At 40.3% G+C, this 13,947-nt stretch overlaps 1 protein-coding gene across 19 annotated transcripts in view; it reads left to right on the top strand.

Annotated features, from left to right (window-relative positions):
• The window catches only part of DLG1 (discs large MAGUK scaffold protein 1), a 370,222-nt gene that overhangs the window by 254,257 nt on the left and 102,018 nt on the right, over positions 1–13,947 (top strand). For all 19 annotated transcript variants that reach the window (XM_040349479.1, XM_040349474.1, XM_040349473.1 and 16 more), the window contains one exon: positions 8,418–8,532. In XM_040349479.1, the coding sequence (XP_040205413.1) occupies positions 8,418–8,532 (115 nt within the window). The remainder of the gene's footprint in view (positions 1–8,417; positions 8,533–13,947) is intronic.

The following is a 13,947-nucleotide window of genomic DNA, read 5'->3' as shown; positions in this document are numbered from 1 at the left end:
AAATACTTATTTTTTTTATATATATAGAAAAATGTATATTTTTTTATATTTTGATATAACATTTTGCAAACGGGTAATTTTTCTCCTTCTCCTCCTGAACGCTGATGGGCGGCACTGGTGGGCACCGAGACACGGCACTGGTGAGCGGCACTACTGGCAGGTGGTAATTGTGGGCAGAGGCGGCAGATGTGTCTCCTTCCTCTTCGGGACCGATGTCCCTTTCACATAAGCCGGTGATCAGCTGTTATTTTTTCCTCACGCTGTCAGCGTGAGGAGAAAAAGAAACAATTACTGGCTGTTGCTTACGTGGTATGGGGCCGGGATCAGCCCCTTACTCGGATCCATGATCACCTGAGTCTCAGGTGATCACATCGCGCGAGAAGGGGAGGACGTCTATTGACGTCCTCCCGGCATTTGGGGTCCGTGTTGTAGCCGTCATTCGGCTATAGTGCGGGCGCCAAGTGGATAACATATATTGGTTTGCGCAAAAGTTATCGCATCTACAAAATAGGGAGCAGATTTATGGCATTTTTTGTTTAAATACGTAATTTTTGTAACTTTTTTTTTTTTTTTTTTTTAATACGTAACTTTTGACACTTTTTTTTTTTTTTGGGACCAGTGACATTTATACAGGGATCAGTGCTATAAAAATGCTGTATGAAAGTAGTTGGATGAATCTGCGCAACAGATTATAAAAATATGTACAGTTAGAATAGAGTCAGATAGACCTATATATATGGTGTAGGTGAAAAGGAATATTCAGGTGGCTGCCTCTACGTGTTTATCCCACCTAGGTGGGATAATATAGATGTATTAAAAAGATAGTAGAATTGACGCCAACCTAACAAATTCTTAAGTGTTTTAAAAAATATATAAAATGGTGAATGTAAATAACTTATCAAATGCGTGTTCTAAAATGATCATTGATAATATGAAAATAAATAGCAAATAGATAGTAAAGATTAAATACAATTCAAATGTGCACGTGGAAGGTGCTATATATAAAAATCCATATGTGACTGATCTCTTGTGAAAGTGCCAAGAGACTGAATATTAAAATGCTGAATGTTGAATATTTAGAAAGTGCTTTGTGCCAAGTGCAGCTCTGTTAGTGTATTCCACACAGTGATCCCTCCAGCTGTACTCTTATGTGGCCTGCACTCACCAGAGCCTTCACCCCCTCTTGGGGTGTAAAACATTCAGTGTCTGTCCCTGTGCGGCACTCTGGCAGTTTCTCGTCCCCCTGTGTTGCTGCTGATGTTTGCAATGTTAGCTCATATGTAAGAGAGAGGGAATCCCAATAGTGTAATACCGTTTTAAAAACTTTTGTTTTTATTAATAAAACTAGGTATTTACATTTAAGCAGAATCAAACAAGCAATATAAAAAGAAATTTTTTGGAAGTGCGTTGTGACATCCGTCTGTTTGCTCGACCGGTTTCGTCATCTGGAGCGCCCAGATCGTCACTTTCACTTCCTATTTATCATAACATTACGTCCTGCATTACGGCCGCCTTTTTACGTCTGTTTTTGGGAACCCGAAGTCCATTTACATAGATGTCTATGGACGACGCCCATCTTTGGTAAGATTTTGCATACCGAAGACTAATACAGTCACCGCCGCCATTTTCTATGAGATTTTGAAGACTGTAGCCTCAGCCTTCTAGTAAGTGGGGTACAATGCAGCCTTACAAGTAGGACGCGATGTAGTTACATACATTGTGTTTATATTACATTTAAACCATATTTATTTACACAGAATGTGTGCATGAAACAGACAGTGATGTAGCTAAATGGAACTACTTTGGAATAGTATGTGTCTAAATATAAAAAAATTAAATAGAAAAGATCCTATACCTATGTTGTGGGGAATAATGCAGCTATGAGAATGTCCATTCATGTCTGCATATTAAAACCCCATATGAAAACATGTATATTATACATACATATGTGCTTTATATTATTAAAAAAACATTATTGAAGATGAGCTATAAAATTTGTAAGATTATGAGGAGACTAGGGGGTTTTATTTCATAAATATCTAGTGAAAAAAGAAAACGTATGAATATATAAATAAAAAATATTTAAAATATTTAAAATTATAGGGAATATGAATATGAAAATATATATATATATATACATATATATATATATATATATATATATATATATATATATATATATATATATATATATATATATATATATATATATATATATATATATATATATATATATATATATATATAAATTTTGCAGTGAGGATTACATAGTTATATTAGGCCCTGTTGGTAAATCCCTAGGGGGTGGATAAGTAGACTCTATATGTATGTCATGGGGAATATTGGGGCCCTATTAAAAATTGGTCAGGAAGCAGTTTAAGTCCAAATCTATGTTCATACCCGAGAGTTGGAGGGTATCGAGCTCAAAGATCCATCGGGTTTCATTTTGTGATATTTTAATTTTCTTATTTTCTTCTCTCCAATGGCCTTTAATCTTGTCAATTGCATAAAACGTCATACATGTGAGATCTCTGTTGTGATAAATCCCTAAAGTGTCTCGAAACACTGTTTGTTGAACCCTTTTTTTATGTTGGCAATATGTTCACGGATCCTGACCTGTAATTCCCTACTGGTTCTTCCAACATATTGTTTTTTACATGGGCACTCTATAACATACGTCACATGAGTGCTTATTGCATGTTGTTAGTTGTTTTATATGGTGCCTTGATCCATTTGGTGTAGAGGTGAAAACGGGTTTTTTCTTGTCGGTTTTTTTACTCGCCCTGCAGGGGAGACATGTGCCACACTTGTGGAACCCTTTTAGATTTTTGAAAATTCTAATCCGTTTTGGAGGGTCCAGGGCATTGTGCACAAGTCGGTTCCTAAGACCTCTTTCACATTGAGGCGTGGAGCCGCGGTGACGGTATAGCCGCGCTATTTGTAGCGCGGCTATACCGTCGTATTTATCGCGATATTCGGGCGCTAGCGGTGAGGTTTTAACCCCCGCTAGCGGCCGAAAAAGGGTTAATACCGCCCGCGTTGCGGGTGGTATTACCGCGCTTTCCCATTGATTTCAATGGGTAGGCGCGGTATAGGAGCGGTGAACACACCGCTCCTATACCGCAGTAAAGATGCGGCTAGCAGGACTTTTGGAGCGCTCCTGCTAGCGCACCGCTTCAGTGTGAAAGCCTTCGGGCTTTCACATTGAACACTACAGGGCAGGTTTTTTCATGCGGTATAGCAGCGCTATTTTTAGCGCTGTACCGCATGAAAAACGCCTCAATGTGAAAGGGGCCTAAGATTTGGTGCCTTTCTGTAAATGAAAGAAGGCCTATTGGGTATTATAGTTTTCAAGATTTTATCTGATCGTAGAATGGGCCAGTGTTTTTTTATTATGGTTTCAAGATCCTTATGTTGTATATTATATCCTGTTAGGAAGACTATATCCATACCTTTCTTCTTCGGGTACTTCTGTTGTCATGAGTTCTCTATTAATTTTCTTCACTTTTTCTTTGAGTGCTACCATATCTATCTTCTTGTACCCCTTTTCCACAAACGTATTTATAATAGAGAGTGCCTGGGTTTCATGGTCATTGGCGTTGCTGCAGTTTCTGTAGATTCTCATTAGCTGTCCCTTTGGAATATTACTTATCCATTGTTTGATGACTGCCAAGGCTTTTTTTCAGGGGGAACTTGGGGGAACTCAGTTCCACCACCTCTGGCTCAGACCCTTGGGGGGGGGGGGGGTCTGCTCACCACAATCTCTTGTAAACACAGAAGTCTGGTTTCTGTGTTTACAAGTGACGGCTCTGCACTGTGTGTGTAACCCCCTGAACTCTGCACTCTGTATGTAATACAATCCTGGTATTTAATGCCCCTTTATGACCCTTCTACTGTTTTTGAAATCTGAACGGGGTCGTGGTTGAGTTCCTGCGCCTATTTTCTGAGAAAAAAAGCTCTGATGACAGCTATTGGTTGGAATGTAGCCATTCCTATCCGTTTTTTTGAAGAAAGTTCTGGTGTTAATGGGCCAGTTCCACCGCATAACTGCTAGTTTGCTCCGGCGTATCTTTGTTTTGTATCCACAAAACAAGATACGCCTGAAGCTGTGCTAGATCCAACTGGCGTACGTCTTAGTACGCCGTCGGATCTAAGGTTTATATTTACGCTGGCTGCTAGGTGGCGTTTCCGTCGATTTCCGCGTCAAGTATGCAAATTAACTAGATACGGCGATCCACGAACGTACGTCCGGCCGGCGCATTTTTTCACGTCGTTTTTTCGGCGTATAGTTACCCCTGCTATATGAGGCGTATCCTATGTTAAGTATGGACGTCGTTCCCGTGTCGAATTTTGAAAATTTTACGTCGTTTGCGCAAGTCCGCGAATAGGGCTTTGCGTAGAATGACGTTCACATCGTAAGCATTGGCTTGTTGCGGGTTAATTTCGAGCATGCGCACTGGGATACCCCCACGGATGGCGCATGCGCCGTTAAAAAAAATCTTAATTTACGTCGGGTCAAGACGTATTAACATAAAACACGCCCCCATCTCATCCATTTGAATTGCGCGCCCTTACGCCGCCAAAGTTACACTACGCCGCCGTAACTTACGGCGCAAATTGTTTTTCAGGATAAGGAAAGTAGGCTGCAAGATACGGCGGCGTAGTGTATCAGATACGCTACGCCGGACGGAACAATGCGCCACGCTACTTGGATCTGCCCCCATGTTTCCATTCTCTTTGAATAATTGTAGATAAGTAATCAATTATCTGTTTATCCCAGTTACCTGAAAAGTGATCCCATAGGCGTTATGGTTGATTTCATCAAAGAAAAATTGTAGCTCCTCTTCTGTGCCTCTCCAAATAGTTAAAATATCATCTATGTACCTACGGTAGATTTTGAGATTTATATTTGTTCAGCCTCCCAATGATTTAAAAGAATATTAGCCACACTGGGGGCATATTTAGCCCCCATTGCCACGCCTTTTGTTTGGATGAAGAATTCCCCTTTGTGCCAAAAATGGTTATGGCTCATTACCAGCCTCAGACCTTCTGTGATGTACCGTATTTGTTCTTCCTTCATGTTGGTCTGATTTATATAGAGCCCATTTAACACTTTGTGTCCCATCCTCTTGAACTATATTTGTGTATAGTGAATTTATATCAATTGTGACTAGTATGTCGTTTTCCTCCACCTCCTAGTCTCCTCATCTTACAAATTTTATAGCTCATCTTCATTAATGTTTTTTAATAATATAAAGCACATATGTATGTATAATATACATGTTTTCATATGGGGTTTTAATATGGAGACATGAATGGACATTCTCATAGCTGCATTATTCCCCACAACATAGGTATAGGATCTTTTCTATTTACATTTTTTTTTATATTTAGACACATACTATTCCAAAGTAGTTCCATTTAGCTACATCACTGTCTGTTTCATGCACACATTCTGTGTAAATAAATATGGTTTAAATGTAATATAAACACAATGTATGTAACTACATCGCGTCCTACTTGTAAGGCTGCATTGTACCCCACTTACTAGAAGGCTGAGGCTACAGTCTTCAAAATCTCATAGAAAATGGCGGCAGTGACTGTATTAGTCTTCCGTATGCAAAATCTTACCAAAGATGGGCGTCGTCCATAGACATCTATGTAAATGGACTTCGGTCCCCAAAAACACACGTAAAATGGCAGCTGTAATGCAGGACGCAATGTTATGATAAATAGGAAGTGAGAGTGACGATCTGGGCGCTCCAGATGACGTCTGAGGACAAAACCGGTCGAGCAAACAGACGGATGTCACGACCCACTTCCGAAAATTGTCTTTTTATATCGCTTGTTTGATTCTGCCTAAATGTGAGTACCTAGTTTTTAATAATAAAAACAAACGTTTTTAAGACGGTATCACACTATTGGGATTCCCTCTCTCTTACACATAGGCGTGCGCACAGGGTGTGCCAGGTGTGGCCAGGCACACCCTAATCACCCTGTGCAGCACAGATTCCCCCTACTGCCTAGGTCGCCCCCCTTCCCCTTGCAGTGCTTCCGGCTTCTCTACTCTCCTCTCCCTCTGGCTGCTGCTGCAGGGATGTTTTAGGATGAGGAAGGGGCTGGTAAATATGTAACTTACCGGCCCCTTCCCTTTCATCCTGAGTGATCGGTAGTATGTGTTTGAGCTTTGGGGTGCACACCCTAATGCAATAGGCTGCACACACCTATGCTCTTACATATGAGCTAACATTGGAAACATCAGCAGCAACACAGGGGGACGAGAAACTGCCAGAGTGCCGCACAGGGGCAGACACTGTGAATATTTTACACCCCAAGAGGGGGTGAAGGATCTGGTGAGTGCAGGCCACATAAGAGTACAGCTGGAGGGATCACTGTGTGGAATACGCTAACAGAGCTGCACTTGGCACAAAGCACTTCCTAAATATTCAACATTCAGCATTTTCATATTCAGTCTCTTGGCACTTTCACAAGAGATCAGTCACATATGGATTTTTTATATATAGAACCTTTAACGTGCACATTGGAATTGTATTTAATCTTTACTATCTATTTGCTATTATTTATTTTCATATTATCAATGATCATTTTAGAACACTAAAGCGCTGCACAAACTGTTGGCGCTATATAAAGTCTGTATAATAATAATAAATCATGCATTTGATAAGTTATTTACATTCACCATTTTATTTACATTCACCATTTTTATATATTTTTTAAAACACCTAAGAATTTGTTAGGTTGGCGCCAATTCTACTATCTTTTTAATACATCTATAAAAATGCAGTGATTATTGTATGACACTGGAAGGGGTTAACACCAGGGGCGATGAAAGGGAACATTTACCCTAGGGAGGTGCTTTCTAATTGGGGGGTGAGTGGACTGACAGATTGCTGTTCCTAATCACGAGGAACAGACAATCTTGCGCTCGACTCCCCTGACAAAACAGGGATCTGCTTTGTTTACACTGGCAGATCCCCGTTCTGCCTCTCTGTGGAGCGATCGCGGATGGCCGGCGGATATAGAGGCTGCTGGACAGTGGGATTGGCTCCCCCTGTAGCGAATGGGCATGTGCGTGCGCCCACAGATTGACCATATTACACGTTCAGCGTACAATGACGGTGATTCGTGCAGGAGAGCAAACCTGCCACTGTACAAAAATAAAAAAATACAGGGGTGGGGTGTAATGGCGCTTACAGATAACTAAAATATAAAAATAGCAATGCCTGTTAATAAAATATTTCTCCAAAGATTATCAGAAACCGATCCAACTGACTGATGGGTCAATCCGCCACCTGCTGTGGGTCTAAATATGTTCCACTCTAAATAAATCCAAGAATACCACCCAACACTAATAAATAATGTGGAGGGTACTAAGAGTGGTATAATAATAAATACCTAATCAGGTAAACAGATGTGCCAATCTCGGCACAATGTTGATAAAAACATATATAAAATTCAGATAATTAATGGCAAATAATGATTAAATAAATGCAGTAAAAATAAGTGAAAATCCATAAAGTGCTTTATCCATTTAAAAGTGCATAGTGCAATAATCTGTGAAATAATGTGAATAATTGTCCCAAACACTGAATAAATGTTGTAGACCGAAATCCTGAAAATAAATTGATCAATAACATGCACAGATAGGCATGAATACAATAATCTTTCTGCAGTGAAAGTGTCCCAAATGATCCACCAAGGAATCAAACACAATCCAGTGTAGTAATCAACGTGTCCAGTGCACAAAAGCGTGCAAAATAAATAATTCATCCAAAAAGAATAATCAATCAATAATTGTTCTTAAGTGCATATGTGCTTCAAAAGATCCATAAATCATAACTTTAGTGCTTGATGATGAGCGTGCATACGTGCTTGTAGATAAAACCGCCAGGCTTCCCACAGTGTATAGCAGATTGGGTGTTCCAGCCCCTTACCTTACGTTTAGTGTCACTTTAATGTTCTAGATTGGGTTAAAATATGATGTGGTTGTATCGCCTTTGTTTTGTTTTTTGTGTACCGGCAGGAAGCATATCCCTTATTCTCCACAACTGGTGCAGTTTAGGGACATAAAAACGTTAGTTGCCAAAGGGACGCTACAGGTGAAACTCGAAAAATTTGAATATCGTGCAAAAGTTCATTTATTTCACTAATGCAACTTAAAAGGTGAAACGAATGTGAGATAGACTCATTACATGCAAAGCTAGATAGTTCAAGCCGTGATTTTATTTTTTCGAGTTTCGCCTGTAGAGGTGTCAGTAGCTTTTCTACTGCTAGGAAGATTTTTGGTAATCAAGTAAACCCTACATAAGGTTTCCTAAACAAATGTGTTGCTTACAATCAAAAATATGTTGTTCAGGTGGAAATGTAAAGCCAACATTGTTACATCTTTTCTGCAGAATATAGTCGTTTTGAGGCGAAGATTCATGATCTGAGGGAACAGATGATGAACAGTAGTATCAGCTCCGGATCTGGTTCACTTCGTACAAGCCAGAAACGATCCTTATATGTGAGGTAAGCATTTACAATGTTTACTGATTTTTTTTTTTAAAGTAACCCTGCTTTCATTAAGGCTGCTTTCACACTGGGCGTCGGCGGTAAAGCGCCGCTATTTTTAGCGGCGATTTACCGTAGTTTTCCCAGAGGCTTTCAGACTCTAGCGGGGCAGGTTTAACCCCCGCTAGCTGCCGAAAAAAGTTAAAATTTGCCGGCTGTTTGGCAGCGCTGCCTATTGATTTCAATGGGCAGGGGCGCTTTAGGCATCGGTGTATACACCACTCCTACAGCACTGCAAAGATGCGGCTTGCAGGATTTTTTTTTAGCATCCTGTCAGCGCACCACTCCAGTGTGAAAGCCCCCGGGCTTTCACATTGGAGTGAGAGGAGAGGCGCTTTACATGCACTATTTTTTTTTTTTAGCGCTATATCGCCTGTAAAGCGCCTCCAGTGTCTAAGCAGCCTTAGAAAAGAAATAATGTTACAGGACTATAAAGAAAATAAAAGGTGTAAGACTTCACTTGACCTTTTAGCTTTTTGACAGGCAAAACGTTTTCTGTCATTTTCATGTAAGAATATCGCTAGCAATCATCATGTAAAATATGGATAATTTAAAGAAACACAAGCCATGAATCAAGGCACTGAAAATTACCTAGTTTAACCACTTGCTTACTGGGCACATATACTCCCCTCCTGCCCAGGTGAAATTTCAGCTTCCGGCACTGCGTCGCTTTAACTGACAATTGCGCGGTCGTGCGACGTGGCTACCAAACAAAATTGACGTCCTTTTTTCCCCACAAGTAGAGCTTTCTTTTGGTGGTATTTGATCGCCTGCGGTTTTTATTTTTTGCGCTATAAACAAAAAAAGAGCGACAATTTTGAAAAAAAATACAATATTTTTTACTTGTTGCTATAATAAATATGCCAATTTAAAAAAAAAACTATTTTTTTTTCTCAGTTTAGGTCGATACGTATTCTTCTGCATATTTTTGGTAAAAAAAAAATCGCAATAAGCGCAAAAGTTATAGCGCATACAAAATAGGGGATAGAATTATTATTATTTTATTTTATTTTTTTTACTAGAAATGGCGGCGATCTGCGATTTTTATTGGGACTGCGACGTTATGGCGGACACATCGGACACTTTTGACACATTTTTGGCGCCATTCACATACTGTGATCAGTGCTATAAATATGCACGAATTACTGTATAAATGTGACTGGCATTATTCTTCTACAAATTTTTGTTAAAAAAAAATCACAATAAGTGTATATTGATTGGTTTGCACAAAAGTTATAGCGCCTACAATATAAGGGATAGATTTATGATTTTATTTTTTACTAGTAATGGCGGCGATCTGCAATTTTTTTTGTCAGGCCTGCGATATTGTGGCGGACATATCAGACACTTTTGACACAATTTTGGGACCATTCACATTTATACAGTGAACAGTGCTATAAAAATGCACTATTTACTGTATAAATGTGACTGGCAGGGAAGGGGTTAACACTAGGGGGTGAGGAAGGGGTTAAATGTATTCCCTGCATAGTGTTCTAACTGTAGGTGAAGGGGGGTGTCTGGGGGAGGTGACCGATCTGTGTCCCTATGTACAATGGACACAGATCGGTCTCCTCTCCAGAGACAGGACGCTGTCTCTGTGTGAGCCGGCAATGAGAGATGATCTCATATGTTTACATATGAGATCATCTCTCATTGGCTGCACAGATCGCATCGCAAACGGCCACTCTGATTGGCCGTTCGCGGCGATCTGTAATTGGCTGTGTCCAAGGGACACGGCCAACACAGAGTTTCCCCGCTGCGCGCTCTGGAGCGCGTGCGGGGAACGCCCAAAGGGGCGGACGTCAATTGACGTCCAGTTGGATATTCAGGTCCACGCTGTAGCCGTCATTCGGCTATAGCGCGGGTCTCAAGAAGTTAATAGATCTGCTGTGGTAAAAATGGGGAAAAAAGTAAACTTGACCATATAATGGCCCTGAATTCCTGTGACATAACCATGGACATGAGTAAGCAAAAGTGCACCTTTTCCATTTCCCTAGCGGATACATAAATTCATATTCCACTATATCAGCTGTTGCACACATTCTAGGGGTACACAAAATAGTTCAATAGCCTGGAGACTATTGTGCAAGAGGAGATGTATCAACCAGATCAATGGGTATTTCCTGGACATTATGGAACCAGACCTCTGTAGCCTAGCTGGGTAACCCCGCCACTTTAAGGATCTACCAGGTGGATGTCCAATCTTCTGCAGATGCAGCTTTCGGCCGCAAAGTCGGTTGTGACCCTTGTTGGGCCTGTTGGCACAGTTCTGTTTACCTAGTTTTTGTACACTCTTTTCATTCATTGCTTGGCAACTTCCTAAGCTCTATGAATACATTGCCTCTGTCCTGTGCTGTATGATGAAGAGAAGAGGAATTTTGTCTTGCCTGTAAATTTCACATCTTGCAGTAGAGGACCTAGGCCAGCCTAATGGGGGGGGGAGGCCGGCCTGGGGGCATGTCTTTGAAAGCTTTGCCAGTGTCAAATCACCTGAAAGTATGAGCCTAAAACTTGCAATTTCAGGTGATTTTGCTTATGTCCAGTACTGTACAGATACCGATTTTAGAGGTAAGACTCATTCCTTTTTTGCACTTTAAGTTTGTAAACTTTGTGAAGGACCCCCCACTTTTACTTTCCTGTATTCTGTGAAACATATTCACTCTGTCCTGTGAACCGGCACTGCTATTTCACAAAGCCTGGTTTACTATTGGAGGCGCTGACAGAAGGAGTTTCAGAAGGAAAAGTCAGAATAGGAATTGGTTTGCAGGCTGTGTAGTCCTTACAATTTGAAAGTAAATTTGGAAAGGTAAGAGTACACGAGCCACGGGATGGGCCGTGGGTGTCTCAAAGTAGTGCGGTGCCACGTCCTGGTTATAGCAAAAAGAGTTGTTGGAGGAACATGGAAATGGACTTTCTAGGCACTAATTGTTTGAAAAAAGGTATTTTTATTGATACAATCCCACATGGGCTATTGAATCAACAATGATGTAATTGCATTTATAAAATACAATAAAAAGTACAGGATGAATTATCACAAAAATTGCAATGATTACAACACATTTAAACCAAAATACTGGTCCAAGAAAGGCATCAACAGGGTGATGACTAGCATGTATATTGATACTCAAGACAAGCTCTACATGTTTCGCGGGGGAATCCGCTTCATCGGGAGCTATTGATATTTCAGAAATAGTGATAATTCATCCTGTACTTTTTATTGTATTTTATAAATGTAATTACATCATTGTTGATTCAATAGCCCATGTGGGATTGTATCAATAAAAATACCTTTTTTCAAACAATTAGTGCCTAGAAAGTCCATTTCCATGTTCCTCCAACAACTCTTTTTACAATTTGAAAGTAAACCAAAGGACTTTGATCGCGATGTTGCATGAGACTTATCTGTCGTCATTGGCTGAGACAGCAGCAGGGTGACATTCGCTCCCGCTGCTGTCTTTTATGGTCAGCCAAGGAGGAGAGAGAGGGGGCAGAACCTTTACTTGGTGTCTGAATGGACACACAGAGCAATGGCTCAGCTGCCCTCATAGCAAGCTGCTTGCTGTGGGGGAACTTGGCAGGAGGAAGGGGCCAGGAGTGCTGGTGTGGGACTCTGAGAAGTGGAGGATATGGGCTGCTCTGTGCAAAACCACTGCACAGAGCAGTTAAAGTGGATGTAAACCGGATTTTTTTTTTATGTCACAATGTGTACAGTATAAGATTTCCTATCACCTGTGCCCAGTCTTGTCACACAGAGTTAATCCAGCTCTGAGCAATCCTCTTTTATTGTTCAGTGAAATAAAACGGACTTACAGAGAAAAACCTTAGTCCGTTCCGCCCCTTTGCTGTGAGTGATGGGTTATTTACATATCTCATGCACTAGCCTGGAGACAGGCATTATTTTTTAATTCCCACTCCCACTTCTTTTCTGAAGTCATGTGGTTACTTTACTGGATTTTGACTGGATGTTAGTGATCCTAGCGGAATTTAGTGTAAGGAATACATAGGAAAAAGTGCATGTTGGCAAGGGGAGTGTAGAGGAGGGCGGGGAGTCTACTAACATCACGACTCCACCCACAGAGCTCCAGACAACAGATCCACCCACAGAATCTGCAGTTTTTCAGTTCTTATAACAGACAGAGGGGAAACATTTGACAGGTAAGGATACATGCAGGAGGCATCTATATTCTTATAGATCAGCACTATGGCAGTAGTTTAGAAAGTATGAGAGTGGGTTTACATCCACATTTTTGTTTTTAAGTGAAAAAAAAAGACTTGGTATCACTAAGTTATTTTAGGGCATGAAATGGCAATTTATCACAAATCTTTTATGGTAAGATGTGGTTGCTTTGCGGAATTAGATATCCCATATGTCAAGCGGGAAAATTTGTGCACGCCTTTGAAACGGCAATAAGCTTTTGTACCCTAAATTTTCTATAGGCGACACTTTAAAAGCCTCTGCAGGTCATCAGTTTGTAATTTAACCTCGAATAATGACCCTATTTGAATAGGTGGCCTGCAAATATCCCAAGGGTGTGTGGAAGCAGTTGCTTCCCTTTGACAGCTGACAGTCACCATGTCGGATTTATTTATGTTTTGGGCTGCTTTACAGTGTGCTTGTATATAAAATGTATCAGTGGCAGTGAAAGGGATAAATATAAAGGTATGATCTAAAAGTGTAATTTCCACCCACTTTAGAACCTAAAGGCTTTAGTTCTGTTTTTATCTTGATGTTTTATCAGATCTTATGCCTTATGCCTTTAAACGGTGCTAGTGGCTTTATTATATCATTTCAAAGCCTCAGGTCCTTGTCGTGCTAGGTGAGATGTGGGCTCGCTGTTTGAAATGTTACTACAGGGATGTATTCAGAGCCACTGGCACTGTTGCAGAGAATATTCTTTTAGGGCAAATAAAGGTATAGCTATTGAATATATACAGTACATGACATATGCGAATACGATTGCAAAAATCAACAGGTGCCCAGAAGTTAGCATAAAGTGACCCCAGACAGTATGTTATCAAAAATGAGTATAATTTATTGGACATAAGATTATTGAATATAGAGGTCAAAAATGTCAATTCAAAACCACCACCACACAATAAATGAATTAAAAATTCAATGCTAATACTAACCTCGTAAAATGTTTATCTGGCAAAGAGACCCACTATAGTGTTTCTGCCTAACTGACTTGTTCACAATGAAACTGCCTTTATCTATGTATTTTTAAAGTAATTACGAAAGTGTTTAGCAGGTAATAACCATTGGTTCTCTGAATTGCAATATAGGTATTTTTCTCTCTCTATCCAGCACTATGCAACTCACAGCTATGCCAGCTATGCACTTAGCATATCGAGAGTAGGTAATGCATAATATAA

This window comes from Rana temporaria, chromosome 4 (genome assembly GCF_905171775.1).
Source record: "Rana temporaria chromosome 4, aRanTem1.1, whole genome shotgun sequence".
NCBI classification, from domain to species: domain Eukaryota; kingdom Metazoa; phylum Chordata; class Amphibia; order Anura; family Ranidae; genus Rana; species Rana temporaria.
The sequence above is the reverse complement of the archived record's forward strand: the minus strand, read 5'-3'. Positions and strand labels throughout refer to the sequence as shown.